At 42.0% G+C, this 18774-nt stretch overlaps 1 protein-coding gene across 5 annotated transcripts in view; it reads left to right on the top strand.

Moving 5' to 3' along the window:
* fam91a1 (family with sequence similarity 91 member A1) overlaps positions 1-18774 on the top strand; it is an 89313-nt gene that overhangs the window by 65352 nt on the left and 5187 nt on the right. For all 5 annotated transcript variants that reach the window (XM_080734916.1, XM_080734914.1, XM_080734917.1 and 2 more), the window contains 7 exons: positions 5288-5436; positions 6808-6942; positions 9637-9750; positions 10239-10311; positions 16243-16389; positions 17407-17511; positions 18571-18694. In XM_080734916.1, the coding sequence (XP_080591042.1) occupies positions 5288-5436; positions 6808-6942; positions 9637-9750; positions 10239-10311; positions 16243-16389; positions 17407-17511; positions 18571-18694 (847 nt within the window). The remainder of the gene's footprint in view (positions 1-5287; positions 5437-6807; positions 6943-9636; positions 9751-10238; positions 10312-16242; positions 16390-17406; positions 17512-18570; positions 18695-18774) is intronic.

Raw genomic sequence — 18774 nt, forward strand, 5'->3', positions numbered from 1 at the left:
TGACCACAGCCACTGGCCTTAGTGTGAAGGAATGGTCCTCCCTGCTGGACAAAATATTTCATTACAAGTCCAGGATTCCATAGGCTGGAGGAGCGGTAAACACCCCTGCTATTGGCCCTAATGCAGTAATGTCCACCCATGGTCGGGGGGGCCGCTCCCAATCATGAAACTAGCTTGGTTACCATGTGCCATGGACAGCCAATCGGCAAATAGGTTGCCTGAATGTCTCGCCAGAAAATGATCTCTTTAAAGATCTGGTGTTTCCCACCAGATAAAAAGGGTCCCACATCATACTGAACTTATTCAGGGAGCCACCTGATTCTCTCCAATTTAACGTAGTTAATTACGTTGTTTATCCACAAAGCATGTGAAGGGGGTTTAGGAGATTTCCACTTGAGCAATATTAACTGTCTAGCTAATAAGGTAACAATGGCTATAAAGGCTGCCTCAGAGGAAGAGAGTGACTTTGTAGGAGGAATTACCCCCAAACAATGCAATCATCGCATTAGACTCTCAATTTTCCAGCTACTCTTGACAGTGATTCCAAGATTTCCACCCAATAAGACTGCAAAACAGAGACCAGAACGTATGTATACTATGTATATGGCTCACTGGTGCTTGATGACAAGTACATAATTATCTTGAGTGTCTGTTCTTTTGGACGCTTATGACTTTTACGTTATGAATGAAATATTTAAGCCCTATTTCAAAAAATGGAAATAGCTGATTTGTAAGCTCACAGCAACGCATCGCTGTATTGGTAAATTTCACTAGTAACGCATTAATATTAAAAAAACAAAAACAAAAAAAGTGCTTTGTCATTTGTCATTTTAATACTTCAGTATTTTTAAAAGCAGCTTTAACCAAAGTAAAAAGGAGCAGTATCTTATCTACTGGCAGGCGCGTCACCACCATTCATTGTGAGTACGACGGGACACCCCCACTTTCATAAAAACGTAATCTCATCCCCCCCACCTTTTTTGCCGGCCGGGGTTTTTTTTTTTTTTTCTCCACTGCGCTGCAAACTGGCTCTCATCAACACAAACGTAACCTCTCAGTGGCATGTAGAGGCTATTTGGCTACTATTTTCCAGGACAATTTCAAAATAAACATGTTGAATGATCGATTGTATAGATGAAAAAAATAAAATAAAGACTCTTGTTTTGAAATGCGCTTCTGTGCAGAGAGGAAATGGCTTTCATAGGACGAGCCTTTAACGGTCGTCCACTCTGTCGTCAGTGCGTATGCGTCATGGACTCGTGGTGAAATTAACAACACAGGCATGAAGGAATATAAACAGAACACCAAGACAAGACCATGTAGGCTATAAAGGCATTAAACATCGTCCTGCTCGTCTCATCGTACTCAGTCAGCAATTAGCCTTATTCACGGCCCGCCCACCTACTTCCGTTTCTCAGTTTTCCCCGGGTGCTGACTTCAATTTAGAAGGGGAAACTATACTGGACTTAAAGCCAACAAATCATTATTTCTAACAGTAAAGTAAATTATAGTGCTTTGTGCCGTTTAGTATCTTGTGTTCTTGATCATGCTAGCCGTATTTTATACTTTACTATTCGGAAATTGCATTAAATTTGCGATTTCTGTGCTAACTCCATAGGCTATGGTAGGATTTACCCCTTCAAAACGGGACTTCAGCACCCGGGGGATGCTGAGTGGGCGGGTCGTGAATAGGGCTAATTGGTGAGTGAGTCGTGGCTATATTAGAGTTGATGGATGCTATGCTGCTAGCTAACACTGTTTTGGCTAGCGTTGTGGACACATTGTATGGGTCTTGAAAATAGCCGATCTAGAAGTTCACAACGCAGCGCGAAGCGACTCGTTGTGAGCTTGTAGATCGGCTATTTTCACTTCTACTTGTTTGGGTTTAGTTTCTCTTGGTTCACGGGCTAAAACGTTTGGGTACCATCATGCTTGCTGTAGTGACAGTGGTGTAAAATGAAGTAGATTAACTGAAAAGCTTTTGGAACTGAATGATGATATGATACTGGTGTTGTCTGTCTGTTGGAGTGTTGGTACCAAGAATTCCATCTACTATATAACTATAGACTATCTTGCTGGCTGGTGCATGTGGAGAGAGGCAAGGGGAAAGTGTAGTGTGCCGTTCCCGATTGTTTAGCAACGCTGTGCGCGCGCGATACGTGCAAGCGTGTGCATGATGGCGCGGTTATGTCATCCCCCCCACTCTCCAAGACGTTATAACGCCCCTGTCTACTGGGGTTGAGTACTTTCTCCTCCACTGCTGAGAACACACCAGAATGCTGGCGAGCTTCTGCTTGCTTTCTCATGTACAGTACGTTGGTTCTTCTGTTTGGCTGTTTCGCACCCTGTTAACAGTCCAGCTCTTCAATCTTTTGACAATTCTGAATGAGACATTCTGTCGCTAGACAGGGTGTGTGTTCCACACAAAAGGGTGTTAGTTATTCTTTTCTTTTTTCTTTTTCTTCTTCTTTTTTGGGCAGTTGTGAACGCCTCCCCAAAGCGGCCCGCGACAAAAGCAAATCCACTTCATTATCCGGCCACTAGCGCCATAGCGCCAGATGCTGTTTGTTTTGTGCGACTTGGCTGCGTGCCTCAGCTCCTGATAGACCGTCTCTCAGTTCATAATCATCTGCTCGCCGAGGCCCCACTTGGACGAACCGTGTTAGCCTGTCAGCCAAACACGCAACACCGACCACCGCAGGGTATTATGAGTCCGGCGTGGATGATTATTGTGTCAGGTATACAGGGAAAAATGTCAAAAAATGTAGAGAGGCTTAATTAAAAATACGTTTTGTTTAATCGTTAACAGTCCGGCGGCCACGCCTATTGCTGTCAGGTGGTGTGAGCACTGTGACCCTAAATTCAAATTAAACCATGATTACTTTTACAACAACCAGCATGTTAGGCTGTCTTTGGCTCTCAGATAGAATCAGATTCAGAAGCAGCTGTTTTTGCAAAACACATTTTTGGACACTGTTCCTACAGATTTTGGCCAAAATTCACGCAAAGCGGTACACAGTATCTCTAAAGTCATGTCATCAACATAGATCTGTCACATTTCCCATATTCCCTCCTGATTGACTACGATCGCCTTCTAAAATTTGTGTATACGACGTGACGGTCGCTTATCTCACGATTAGGGAGTCTTACTGGTAAGCTCTATATACTTGAATGTTGTAACACAAATTCAAAAGATAAATTAACAAGAATCTACAAGCATCACATTGCGATGCATTTAGCTATCTTTGTTATTTTTGAAAATGTCTATCATGACATCATGTGCATTTTCAGGTGGGTTACCAATTTCAGCCAATCAAAAGAGAGTTTCAGCTTAAACTTTTTCTGTTCCGGTTCTCTGCTCATTTCTCTGAGTCACCACTTGTTCATCCTGTGTCCTGGATGAGTCATCTCTGCTGATTGGATCAAATTGGTATCCCTGCCTGAAAGAGGCTTTTATTGTTAACTAAAGAGCTGGAGAGAGAGAGACCCCTGTTATACTGAACAAACAATGACTGCCATCAGAATATACTAGAGCTTAATTGACTGTATTTCAACGAAAGAAAACCACTTACTGCATCATAAATGATGGCATACTGTTAGTACTGTCAGCTGAATTATGGAATCATTTTCATGTTGGAAAGGCCAATATCGAGCAGACACCCTGATGAACACGGTGTTTGTTTACCTTGCTCAGAGGATGAATTCATAAATATTTATTCACCTGAAGAAGAAGCCTTCAGTGTTTCTCTTTCCTTGGTTATCTGCACCGCCGGGGGACTGGTAGATCAAGCAAAGACTTGGACTGTGTTTTATAGCCTATAAGTCTACCTGTTTCTGTTAACCCAATTAGGCCTACAATTATTGAATGCTTTAACTATTGAAAAATAGCAGATATACAAGCTCACAGCGAGGCACCGAGTGCCGCGCTGCAAGCTTGTAGATCTGCTATTTTTGACAAATCATGTTCAAAGCAAACCTTTGTAACTCAAATCTTTGCGACTGGGGGTCCCTGGGACAACATATTTTGAGATGGTGGTCCGCGGCCAAACAATTTTGGGGGTCCTTGACATGAAAAGGTTTGAGAACCACTGACATAGAATCAGTTTTTTCAAAAAAAATAAAGTAGAATTGGGTCAAAATATTCAGAAAATATAAAAAAATAGCAGCTCTACAAGCTCTATTTTTTTAATAGTTAAAGCGTAAAATATTGCCTAATAATGTGTTCCCGGCCTAAATGGGTTTAAGAGCACCTGTTGTGTGAACCATTAGAACTATCCAGCGCGCCCTTCTTCTTGTAAAGCAGATTACACTTTAAATGACAATTTAGCAGACACTCTTATCCAGAGCGACTTACAAGTGCATAATCAGTGTAAATGTCATGCACGCGAGTCCACAAACAACAAGGTAAATAATCACATGAATAGAGTACGACTAATGGAATGTAGTGCTTCCAAGAACCTGGCATACCAAATAAACATACAACCCAGCATCTGTCTAGACCATATGCTAATGTAAATACTATTGAAGGAAAACAATCACACTCTTTACCAGGCATACCGAATGATTTTTTTCAATCTTATTCACATAAACCCTATATAAATAGCTGTATGATGAATAGAAAAAAAGAACTGACGATCTACAGGCTCAGAGTGGGCTGTTTGTGAACGATTTTAAAACAATTGTAAAAATTGTGATATATATTTTTTTTTTCTCCAAGGGGTTAATGTGGTTGACATAATTGCAGTTTGTGAAAGTGTCTGTTTGTGTCTCAGCTCCACCCTTAAGCCATTTACTATAGACCGGATACGCATTATTGCGTATTATTATTTTATGCTTTAACTTTTGAAAAATAGCAGATATACAAACTCACAGCGCAGAATTTTGACCCGATTTTGACCCTATTCTAATAAGTGTCTTTTGAAAAACCTATGATGTCAGTGTGGTGCTCAAACCTTTTCATGTGAAGGACCCCCAAAATGATATGTATTTGGCCACGGACCCCCATCTCAAAATATTTAGTTCCAGGAACCACCCAGAAGCAAAATTCGAGTTACAAACGTTCGCTTTAAAAATACATAATTATATTCAAAGATTTGCACACATTTTCACAACTTTTTTTGCAGATCTACAAGCTGTGACCTTGTATAGCTGCTATTTTTCAATAGTTAAAGCATTCATTAATTCTAGGCCGTGGCCTCTCTCTCTCTCTCTCTCTCTCTCTCTCTCTCTCTCTCTCTCTCTCTCTCTCTCTGTTTCTCTCTGTCTCTGTCTCTCTGTCCCTGTGCAGGCTTCCCGCTGGACATGCTGCGCTGCGAGAGCCTTCTGGGTTTGGATCCCGCCACGTGCAGCCGCGTCCTCAACAAGAACTACAAGCTGCTGGTCTCCATGGCGCCCCTCAGCAACGAGATACGACCCATCAGCAGCTGCACGCCGCAGGTAGCCAGGCCCGCAGGGACCCGGTGCATGATGGGTAGGGGGGGGGGGGGGGGGAGCAGAGAAACGCTTTGCGGCACGCCGGGGACTTGGATGAAGTGGCGTGTTGTGCACAAAGGGAGCTGGTGTGTGTGTGTGTGTGTGTGTGTGTGTGTGTATGTGTGTGTGTGTGTGTGTGTGTGTGTGTGTGTGTGTGTGTGTGTGTTTGTTTGTTTCATTAGGCTTGTTTCATTCAGGGGTTTGTGTGTGCGTGTGTGCGCAGTCTGCGCACGTGCGTGCAAGTGAGAGTGAGTGCTCGTTTTGTGATCGTCTCCAACAACAAGATGAGAGAGAGAGAGAGAGAGAGAGAGAGATCTCCAAAGCAATCCCACTACTTGGCCATGCACAAGCATACATTTTTGAGAGTGAGAGGGAGGGAGGGAGGATCACGAAACCACTGTTGTTGTCCTAACATCGCCCCCCTTACGGGTCCATATTTACCCCCTCTGAGTTAACTCTGTGTGACACTGTCAACCGGTGAAGTATAAATCAGTGGTTCGATGAACACACAATGAGGATTTTCATTTTCGCAGTGCAGAGACCAGAGATGGTTGTGTTCCGTTTCTCTGAGGTGTGCATAAATATGTGTGCAAGGTGGTACGTGGGTGTCTTTGAGATTCAGGAAAAGAAAAAAGAAAAAAAACGAGAGGGGAAAAAGTGTCTGCATGCAAGTGTTTTCACATGCATTATTTATGCCTGTATGTTTCTGTATCTGCAACTCGACCGTATCAGAAGCAGCTCTATATGTGTGTGTGTGTGTGTGTGTGTGTGTGTGTGTGTGTGTGTGTGTGTGTGTGTGTGTGTGTGTGTGTGTGTGTGTGTGTGTGTGTGTGTGTGTGTGTGTGTGTGTGTGTGTGTGTGTGTGTGTGTGTGTGTGTGTGTGTGTGTGTGTGTGTGTGTGTGTGTGCGCGCGCGCGTCAGGCCCATGCACACATAGACATAAAAGGGGGCTTGAGCCCCTGCCCTTTTATCCGTCTGTAAAAAAGTGCCCTCTCCAGACCATGAATGCAGTTTTTACCATGGTGAAAGAAATGCAAATGTCCTCTTTCCATGCCATACTGTAGCTGAAGGCAGCATTCTCTTCAGCATTCAAGAGAAGTGCCTTGTCCAGACTCTCCTGAACTTGAATGCAGCATCTTGTGTTGAAAGAATTGTCCTTTCTGCATAGAAACCAAGCATCGAAAATAGCCGACATCCAAGCTCACGACCTCCAACCTCACATTGTGAGCTTGGAGGTCTGCTATTTTCGATATTTTCACCAAAAGGGCCCCTTTAGAAATGTCAGCCTCTGCCTCTCTAACATCCTCTGCACGTCTCTGTGCAATTGCATTGCAGCACATTGGCCCGGCAATCCCTGAGGTGAGCTCCATCTGGTTCAAGCTGTACCTGTACCATGTGACCGGCCAAGGCCCTCCCTCTCTGCTCCTCTCCAAGGGCTCCCGACTCCGCAAACTACCAGACATATTCCAGGTTAGTCTATAAACTACCAGACATATTCCAGGTTAGTCTATAAACTACCAGACATATTCCAGGTTAGTCTATAAACTACCAGACATATTCCAGGTTAGTCTATAAACTACCAGACATATTCCAGGTTAGTCTATAAACTACCAGACATATTCCAGGTTAGTCTAAAACTACCAGACATATTCTAGGTTAATCTATAAACTAGCAGACATATTCCAGGTTTGTGTATAAACCAGCTGTGGTTCTCAAGCCTTTTTAGGCCGTGACCCCCAAAATAAACATATTTGAACTGGGAACCCCCACACTGACAAGCACTTTTAATGTGACTCGGTTCCACAGATATATATGCTCACAAACGCCTTGCACTGCGAGGCATTGTGAGCATGTAGAACGGCTATTTTCACAATGTTCGCCTCTTGCTTACTTAATATTTGACAGTTTGGCCAGTTTTGAAAGTCCTTAAATTGTCACTTTATAAATGTGCAGATACCCTGTATACACTTATTCTGTTAGTTGGTTTGTTAACCGTTGATTGAGAAAAAAAATACATTTAGCTAATCATCTGGGGACCCCACAAAATAATTTGGGGGACCACAAGTTTGAGAACCACTGCTATAAACTACCAGGACATTCCAGGTTTGTCTATAAACTATATATATTTTTTTTTAGATTGGAAAAATTGCTAGATTTTGAAAGTACAAGTTCCCAGAACTCAGGTTTAGTGCCACATCCTGAACAGGGCTCGAATTGGGATCTGAGAACTTTATCAGAAACTGAGCCAGCATATTGAAACAAATCTGAGGCCCGTTGAAATATGTTTCACAGCGCGGCACAGTTTGCTTATGTCTCCGACTCCCACACACAGAATGTTTGGAATTATTGTAGAGCAAAGCTATGTTCAGTTTGTTGACACAGCCTCAAATGACATAGTGTGTGGGCTAAAGCCTATGTGCAAGGTCAGATAAGAAAAGCCACATGTTTATTTTTTAGCTGGTGAAGGTCACACCATAGTACGGTTGTCCAGGCCACATATTTGAAATACTTCATTCATAACTTTAACGGGAGTCAAAACACCAGTGGCAAAGGCTGCTTTGTGAATTATTTCATGGCCCCGCTAGAATAAAAACTAGGTACTATAGTTCATTAACGACTTGCGATTTTTGCAAGTCGACTCGACTCAGTAAAAGGTTGAGTTGAAGTCGAATTTATCGTTTGATGACGTCATCACATCACACACAACTGCCCAATTATTTTGAAGGGGGTCCCCAGATGATTAACTTAATGTGAAACATTGTTTTCTCACTCAACTGTAAACAATCCAACATAAAGTTTAAGTGTATAGAGGGTATCTTCACATTTCTAAAGTGCTAATTTAAGGACGTTTTAATACCCCTAAAATGACAAATTAAACATTGGCCAAATTGTCAAATATATAGAGGCAGAAATTGTGAAAATAGCTGATCTACATGCTCACAACGCTCACAAGTTTTTTTTTTTTCAACTTTGACTTTTGACTTTCTCTGGTGGGAGTCGACTTGTGTAATGTAGTCGACTTGTCGACATTTTCGTTAATGCCCTAGTGCTACAACACTGTGCCTGAGGTCATGCTTAGGGCATCAAGTTGTATTGGGTGTGTCTGTGTAGAATACAAACCTAAGAGGTTGGCGCTAGATATATCCTGTAGAAAGAAGCCTACGAAAACAAGCAGTCCACATGCTGAGATCAATGCAAAAATGTTGTCTTCAATGTAAGACATCTGTGTCAAACAATGCTCAAGTGCATTTACGTAGCACAGTGCTAAATTAAACTTATTTCTGTGCACTTGAGCATTGCTTGACACAGATGTCTGAAAAGGATTTTTGCATCGGTCTCAGCAGGTGATCATGTTTTGTTTAGGCTCCCTAGCACTGGGATATTAGTATGCAGGTACCGTATCTTTGTTTACCGACTTGCTAGACTAAAAAGACTTCAGTGCCTGCCAGGGGGCCAGTTGTCCGGATTTAAAATGAAGCATACACGGAACTGAAAGTTGAAGTTCCTATGATTGGCCGCTAGTTGCGATGTTCTACCAGAAGCAACATGCTCTCCATTGGATTCCATTCATTTTCCCCCGAACTTTTACATTTAATTAGATTTTCTTACCTTTATAAAAATTGTCATAAATACTTTATGGTTCCTGTCGCTAGTTTAAAGCCTCGTTTCAATCACCATGATATGCGTTTTGTGAAAATATGGTCCAACTTATCTTATACTTGATGTTAAAGCAGGGTATGCTGTAGGAGGGGCTTGTGATCATAGGCTTGTGATGATTCTTCATCGTGTGCTTTATTTTCGATCAAGCTCAACACCACATTCTCCCAAGTATCCCTGTGGTTGCATGTGAACGTTGACGGTACCATTTCTACCAATGAACGTTGATTTCTACAATGATGGCGGCACCCGTACAAGGGCCAAAAAAAGTGTAATTTTCGCAGCATAGGAACTAATGTCTTCCCACCGTCCATATTTTTTACAGTCTATGGTTCCTGCATGTTTCAGAAGTATTCCAAATGTTTCACATTTTATCAAGGTTTTTTAAATAGCTGATGTTGGTTAATGCTCTAGTAACTCAGTTTGTTGGGGAACCCCTTCAAGGTACTGCCTACATCTGTTGGTGTTGTGGGGATGGCACGTTGACATGACGATGTAATGTTTCAGGTTTACGACAGGTTGCTCATCACTTCCTGGGGTCACGACCCCGGCGTGGTCCCCACATCCAACGTACTGACCATGCTCAACGATGCCCTCACGCACTCCGCTGTGCTGATCCAGGTAACACACACACACGCACGCACGCACGCACGCACGCACGCACGCACACACACACACACACACACACACACACACTCACATGAACATTTCATATCACGATTATTGTGACAAAATCCATTACCCTGGGGTTGAACATTTGGCAAAAATAGCAGATCTACAAGCTCACAACGCGACGCGTTTTGAGCTTGTAGATCGGCTATTTTTGGCGAAGACATTTGATAGAGAGCAACAAAAAAAAAACATGTATCAAGTACGTATATTATAAGTGCCTTTTACCAATTATAGAGGGTTTAAGTGGTACCGGATATGCAGCTCGGCAAATAAATGAATGAATTGATCCCAGTGCATGACTGGACGATATCACAATTAATTAAATCTACACAATACGATTATCCTGAGTTTTTTTTAATCACGATAAATGTATGTGTGGACTACTCAAGTAAAGCTCTTACTTACTGTATGTGTGTGTGTGTGTGTGTGTCCTTCAGGGTCATGGTATACACGGCCACGGAGAAACGGTTCACATTCCATTCCCGTTTGACGAGGAGGAGCTGAAAGGGGGTGAGTGAAACCTTTTAATGAGAAGTCATATATCATATTTAACACGTTATTACGTCTGACTGTATGTTTTATGGCATCTGTACTGTATAAGGCTGTGTGTTCGTAGAAGGCGTTTTATGAGCGTAAGGGGCGCTTTGGACATCATATCCATGGCGCTTGTCGCAAGCAGCGCTTATTAACACATAATGGTGCCAACCCCGAGTTGCCCGAGTTGGCCGTTTTTTTGCTCTCCCTACTCTCCCTACTTCCTACTTCCGGTTTCGGCATGAACGTGCTCGCGAAATTCATGTTTGACTCCCAGAACAGCCCATGGCAGCTCCCATGGCAGCCATGTTTGTTTACATTTGAAGAAAACACTATAGCCTATATCTTTTGAATGCTTGAACGGATTTCCAAGCGGATTTTTTTATTTGAAAGCTGTGGTGTGCACACGTGTGGTGCATCATCTGTGCATTACCCGTCATGACCCGTGCACATCGTGCACATTAAGGGAATGTACGTTAATTATCCACTAGGGGGGGCTGGTTGACAAGTTATAGCATTTAATTTTTTTTCCTTGGCCCCCCCCAAACGCTTCAAAAAAAATGTGTGACCCCCCCTGCGTGACTTGAGGAAAATGCATGGCCCCCCCTCCCTCCCAATAAACAATAGGCTTATGTTTTAAATTCACACCAACAGTAGCAGGCAATAACATGAATGCTGACCTATTAATATAGCACCCTATTTGACAATTGATTGATTAATTGAGGGTACAGAACAGTACAGTTCATTGATACAAGGTCAACTAAAAACGACCCAAAGAAAGCCTTTGGTCTTAAATTTGGGTCCCTTTGTACTCAACTCATACAGAAAGGGTCCATTTGGTTCCATAGGTGGCCTCTTGGGGTTACAACAACACCCCAAACAAAAGAAAGATTGAGCAACTGTGAACTATTTTCCATGATAATAAATCTAAATCATAGTTTAAATATGCTGTTTCTCCTACCTCCTTCCCAGCTGACAGCCTCCAAATCAGTGTAACCAAATGGACCCATCATCACCCAGCCTCGAGCTGGAGGGTCCATTTTGTGCCTTCTCTGGGTACAGAAACTCCCAAAGCAGTGGCTAGTTTCAGAGCCACCTGCTATTCTCGTTTAACATAAAGTGATAGTTCGCCTATGTTTTAACCAAAGCTGTATGAAATACTTGCCAGTAATGTAGTTGTTGGAAGGGCATGAATTGGTTATGATTCCCGTGGTCAGACTTAGTCATTTTTGTGCTGAATAAAAGTAGTTCCATTGAGTTGGCTGGCCCTAAATGTTATAATAAACTAATCCACAAAACTGCCATCATTATCATTGTTGACATATTTCTACTATAGAGCGAGTTTCGTTCAACTTTGACCACTCTGTCACATGGTACTATTTCTTGTGTCGAGTAAGATCACTGCGCCCTATCACGGCGTGTGCTTGTTGTGCTGTGCTGCAGCACACGCCCCCATAACAAGTGGTTGCATGCAAAGTTGCAAACCAGCATGGAATAGTCTAGCGCAGCTGCTCTATCTGACGTTGCTAACACAAGGGAGATATATTATCCAGAATATCCACGCCTTACTGGATAAAAGAAAAACCTCTTCCACCGTTTCCCCAAGGATAAGGACACCAGACAAGTTTGGCTTTTTGGAGCCTGTAGGTTTTCCTGTTCTTTTTAGCTCTGGTCCCGTAGCTAACGCTACGCTATGTCACTGGTGAGCACTTGCGCACAGAGCCGCGGCAGCCCAGGCTGCTCAGCCTCTCGTCTGTAGTAAAAATAAAATATATACTTTCACTACTCACCAAAACAAAGACGGTTCTAAGATGTTGAAAGCCTACTTTCCTTAGTGGCAACACTCGTAGCCCCCCACCTCACGTCTAAAATACACATTTGGTGCAGAAAAAGAAATATTTCACTGGAAGTTTTAGCTACTCCACACCGCCCTCTACAGATATTGTCAATAGAAAATACCATTGACCAGATTTTGCCTTCCGGTGAAATATTTTCTTTTATGGCGAAAAGTTAATTTTTAGAGATGAGATTTAGACACATATTGCCCCCACTACGGAGAGTAGGCTTTTTACTCTATGAAGATGTCTTCGTTTTGGTGAGAAGCGAAACTGTACTTTGTATTTTTACTACAGACGAGAGGGTGGGCAGCCTTTCCAACGGCGCAAGGGCTCATAGGTGACATAGCACTACTTCAGTGCACTACGCTATGGACCAGAGCTACTGTGTTCTTACATTGACGATTGACGAGGGTAAAACAACGTAGGACTAATACATAAAATATATTGTCTGTACCATTGGTTCTCAAAGTGGGATCCGGGGACCCCCAGGGCAGGGTCTTTGAGGGAATATAAGGGGGTCCCCAGCTAAAATTATAGTTAGGACCGAAGGCGAGATTTTGTTTTTCCCCCGGTGGTGCACTGCGCCCAATGAATGCGCTTCTTGTGAGGACTACAGAAGCGGAATATACCAAGTCAAGTCACCATCAGGGGGAACTTGATAAAGATAGGGGAGTGGAAGCACCATGCTCCGGCTCTGGGAAGAGGAGCGAACCAGCTCACCAAACACATACAGTAGCAGACTGGAGCTGCCAGCTCAAAAGCCATTCTCTGAGTGTGGACATCGTAACATGACTGTATACTGTATGTCAGGGGTGGGCAAGTTTGATGATGGAGAGGGCCATATAGTTTCCTTTCACACTCACTTCAGAGGGCCACAATGCATATACAGCCAAACATAGCAAAAATATTTTTGCTATTTTTGAATTGGAATGCTGAATTCTTTTTAGCGAATCGGAATCCTGAAAAGTATTTTTTAATTTAATTTCAAATGCATGTTAGCTTTATGAACTTAAATCCAAATACATTGGACATAAAAAAAAAGACTACAGTAGTACTAGTTATTAAGTTACTATTACTAGCCCTTACCCGTTCAAAGATATGAGCTCCGAAATTGGGGAAATTATGGGGTGTGCACTGTGCACACAGTATATGAGGGATGGAAAGTAACTTTAACTGGTGCTTGCATGATAATATGTAGGAGCATCAATGTAAGAAATACCCGTTTCGTTTAATGGCTATAGAGATACCGCCACCCGCCTACACACACACACACACACACACACACACACACACACACACACACACACACACACACACACACACACACACACACACACAGAGCTGGTTAAACATGTTGCCTCATGCTAGATGCAGAATAGATATGCCTCATGCTAGATGCAGAATAGATATAGATACACCATAAAAATGCTAATATACAGCATATGATTTGTGAAAGTGACAAACGGGCTTCACAGTTATGTCAGGTGTGTTCATATGCTAATGGTGATGCGATTTCAGATCAATTGCTCCAGCCACTGAGGAGAAACGCTGTGACAGACAGACAGACACTCACTCAGACAGACAGACAGACATTCGCAAAATTATATGTTTGATAGACTGAAGTAATTCAAGTGGGTCATGTTTGCATGGTTGGAATTGTAACAGCTGAAATCAGTAATATATCTGTATTCCGATATTAACCCGCGGGCCGCATTAAGTGAAGGTGGGGGGCGCATGTGGCCCCCGGTCCACCAGTTGCCCATGTATGGTATATGTATTGTATAGCATAACATGCTATACCATCTGTATGTTATATACAGTACACAGTAGCATCATACTGTAATATCATTCAAATTCCTAATTATCTTATAATTTTTTAAAGGTTTTAAAGAAAAAAATACCATGACATTTAACATGATTTTTTTAATGTTATATTATCATTGAAATCCTAATGTTTAGCCAATAATTTGGCGACACACTTGCAATATCCACACGGCCACATGTTGGACCTGCCCAACATGTTTGGAACTTTCTGGTCTATAAGGATGTTTGCTTTTGTTGTTATGTCTTTCGTCATGCGAACAAGGTTAACATCACCTCTAATCCAGCATCCAGCAAGTTTCGGGTTTGCTTTTCTCGTGACTCAAATATTGACAATTTGGCTTTTCCTCTGCACTTCAAAGAATCTTTGATGGACTTTGAGCCCGAAATCCTTTTCATTTTTATTTTGAGCCTTTCGTTGCGAGTTTAGCAAACCAGTCACAGTTCACTCAGCACTCATCCTTTTGAGGGAAGTGGAAGCCGCAGGGAGGAAAAAACGTTCCACATATTAAACAGATTTTTTCACCCCCAAAAAACAAAAAAACAGGTCATATTTCGGTCAGTTGTAATATTAACTAACGTTCATCGGTTTGAGGGCTTGTTTTTTTCTCTCTCTCTCTCTTTTGAAACCTGTTTTTTTGGGGTCGATCCTGTTGATCACATTTTATTAATGGATGAAAGGCTAGATCATGGTTATATGGTCGCTGTCGGGTGGAAATCTTATATCTCCAAATTGTTACTTTTCATGGAATTGGAAAAAGTAACCTGTGTTCCAATGGATCCATTGGAGTTATTATTTAGTCAAGCTCTTGCTAATGTGAAGCCAGCGGTGTAAAGTAACTAAGTGCATTTACTCAAGTACTGTACCTAAGTTACATTTTTAGGTATTTGTACTTGAGTATTTCCAATTTCCAATACTTTTACTTCTACTACTTTTACTTCTATTTTACTCCACTACAATTATTTGAAAACTTTAGTTACTAGCTACTTTGCAGATATACATTATAATAGGCTATTATAAAACACACATAAAACACTTTAGCCCTATTGTATACCTTGGCTATTTGAAAATAGACAATCTACATCTGCTATTTTTAAACATTTTTTACTTTTACTTTTGGTACTTTGAGTCAATTTGGATACCAATACTTATGTACGCTCACTCAAATTAATTTAGAATTCCGGACTTTTACATGTACAGAGTATTTCTACGTTGCAGTATTGATACTTTTACTTAAATTTGAGTACGTTTTCCACTACTGAATACTTTTCATACATTATTTATAAAACCCACCGACGGTCTTAACCACTTTCACTTTGGAGTCCCCATTTTGGGCATGTCATTATAGGTGAAAATGTTCAACATTTCTTCGAAAATTGTGGAAATAGCCCCGAGGAAGGAAGGAAGTGAGTGGCTTGTTGTTTTCGTTACGGTGCATTCAGTGTGCATTATTATTATTCTCTGTGGATTACCCAAATTCTGCTGGATCAAACATATGCATATTTCATAGGATATGGAATAATAAATGAGGGCGAAGATAGAGCAAAGAAAAAGGTACCGGTAAGCACCTTTACTGCAGGAGGAAAATACTTGTAGTAGTCTTTTGAATAAATTCAATTTAGTTCTAGCCATAACACATTTTGGAACCAAATTGACCCTTAAATGCCTGTAACTCCAAAAGTGTACAAATGGAATGGGTCCATTTGGTTCCATTTGTACACTCTCAGAGTTGAGAGGGTCAGTGGCCTAACGCTTACCACACTGGAGTACCTGCACTGATGAATTGTGCTGTATTTTGTCTCATTAAGACAGAGAACGCATCCGTGTCACTCTAAATTTGAACCACTTCAACCATTATTTTATGTTTTAACTATTAAGAAATAGAAGAAATAGAAGTCTTTGAATATTTTGACCTGATTCTCAAAAAATATGTTGTTCCAGGGTCCCAACTTAAAAAGATAATCAAAGATTTTCAAAAGAAAGAAAAGAAAAAATAAATCATATGATTTTTTTTTTTTTTTTTTTAAATAGCAGATCTACAAGCTCGCAGCGCGGCACTCGGTGCCGCGCTGTGAGCTTGTATATCTGCTATTTCTTTAAACAGTTAAAGCATAAAATAATGGTTAAAGTGGTTCCAGGTCTTAATAGGGTTAAATGCATTGTTCATTGATATAAAATGATATTGTCCCTCTTGAACAAACAAGTTGAATCCCCTGCGTGTGATGTCTCCTCCTGTCCCCCATGCAGACTTCTCCTACTCCAACATGTGCGTCCACAAGGCGCTGAAGACGCTGAAGCAGCAGGTGGACCTGGACAACCAGGCTGGCTACGTCACCATGCTCAACCCCAACACCAGGCACCGCCGCAGGGCCAGCGACTCCAACGACTACAGGGGTGGGTGGGGAACGCACGCACGCACGCACAAAACATGACATTTACAGTAGACATGACACACATACTGTATCGTCACTATCGGGCAAAAACGTTGTATGTCCCAAGTTTCACATTTTTGGTAAATTAAAGCCGTAGTTTTCATCATACAAAAGTGTCACACAAAAGTAATGAAAATAGCAGATCTACAAGCACACAACGCCTCACACCGCGAGGCGTTGTGTGGTTGTGGATCGGCTATTTTAATCATTTTTAAAATGATAAATACAAAACGAACGGTTTTGGACATACAAGGTTTCCACCTGACAACGGCGATATACACCCATGTACTCTGGTAGGCGGCACTTACCCACAAAACGTTACATTTTTACTTACTTTACACACTGTACAGTACTTTACACCACTGATGTCCTCAAGTATTGCAATACAAAACTTGTTTTTTGTGTGCGTGCATGCGTGCGTGCGTGCGTGCGTGCATGCGTGCGTGTTTGACCAACAGTCAGTGAGAATGTCCTTGCCAAAGCAGTTGACCCTACGGTGCAAATCTGATAAGGATTGCCACTAGTGCAGTTTAATTACGCCATTTGTCTGGCTAATTATGTGATTATTTGCGATAGCCTTTTGCTAATGGACGCTGATCAAATCTTCTCCCTCATTCAATTTAGCTTCATGCCATTATTGATCATAGCTTTCATTTTAGGGGTGCAACAGTCAATCGAACTAATTCAAATTGAGTTAATAGATTATATATTCTTGTTTTGGGTATAGCATAATGCCATTCCAAAAATAGCAGATCTACAAGCTCTCAACACCTCGCAGCTTGTAGATCTGCTATGTTTGGCCAAAGATCTCCTCGGAATAGGGATGCGAGGGTTCAAGTTGTTCATTTTAAAGAATGATCCTATGACACAAGGATTTGGCAGTCCCCCTATAGTAACTCTAAGGACCCCCTAGGGGTCCCGGACCCCCTGTTGAAGACCCCTGGCATATTGTGACAAAACCTTGGTGTTCCTCTCCCAGGAGGTGACACTCATCTGGGCGGAGGGTTCGACACCAATGGCAGCACCGAGTCCTTTGAACTGGTGACAGAGGACAACAGTGGAGAGGGTAAAGGTAAAACGGATGGTAGGTCACTCCTCATTGAGATGCATCTACAGTACCTCCCAAAATACAAATAATGTTTATTCAGAGGACATGGCAGCATTATCGATTGATTGTGCAACAAGTGGAGCCACATTCCTCAATTGTTAAAGGAGTAGTTTTGGTAGTCGCATTTCTTAGACAAAACATTGATTATAGTAAATGTACCCCCATTGATTCTGAATGGGGACCCAAATGCATGGGCCTGGATGGGGACCCAAATACAAGGCCCAATGGGGGTAAATTTACTTGACCCTAAATGTACCCCCAGTGATTCTGACCCAAACGTTCTGATCCGAGTCTGGTCTAAACTAATACCGACGCTAGACTGAATTGCATCATCGGTCTTGTCCTGCAAACAAATACAGTTTTCAAAGTGCTACCATCAGGGTTCCCACGGTCATGAAATTCCTGGAAATATTTTGAAATTAGAAAAATATTTTTCCAGTACTGAAAAAGTTTTGGAATTGATCAAGGGTCCTGGAAGGTCCTGGAAAAAATAGCTATGCATTGTCTTTGGTTATTGATTTTGTTAATACCTCTGAAATGACAAATTTCGAAATTGGCCAAATTGTCAAATATTAGAGGCAGAAATTGTGAAAATAGCCGATCTACATGCTCACAACGCCTCACGTTGCGAGGCGTTGTGAGCATGTAGATCTGCTATTTTCACAATAGAAACGTGTTATACAAAATTCCTCAACTCTTAGTGCTCGTCAGGGTGCCGGGTCCCCAGTTAAAACATGATTATTTCAGGGGTCACAGCCTGAAAAGGTTGAGAACCACTGGCAATACACTACCTGTCTTTGGGTAGCATTGCTGTTATATAGTCCTGGAAATTGGGTTAAATATTCTGGAAAAGTGTTGGAAATGAATTGGTGAAAATGTGTGGGAACCCTGTACCATGAAACCGTTGAACTCCCATGGTTTTTGGTATTGTCCTCGCTTCTCCTTTGACTCCTCAAAGATACCGTTTTTCTCTCTCTCTCTCTCTCTCTCTCTCTCTCTCTCACTCTCTCTCTCTCTCTCTCTCTCTGCTTCCAGTGCCGTCATCGGAGGACGAGTGGGTCCCGCTGGAGCTGTGCTTCGGCATGCCCCTCTTCAGCTCCGAGCTCAACCGCAAAGTGTGTCGAAAGATCGCCTCGCACAAGCTCTGCTCCAAAGAGAGGTACACCAAAAGGCAAACTTAAAACGCTCCGCGCTGCTGCTTTCATGTCCATTCCAATACACTCCTCCGAGAATGAATTG

Source organism: Nannobrachium achirus (genome assembly GCF_963921795.1).
Source record: "Nannobrachium achirus genome assembly, chromosome: 10".
Taxonomy (NCBI): Eukaryota; Metazoa; Chordata; class Actinopteri; order Myctophiformes; family Myctophidae; genus Nannobrachium; species Nannobrachium achirus.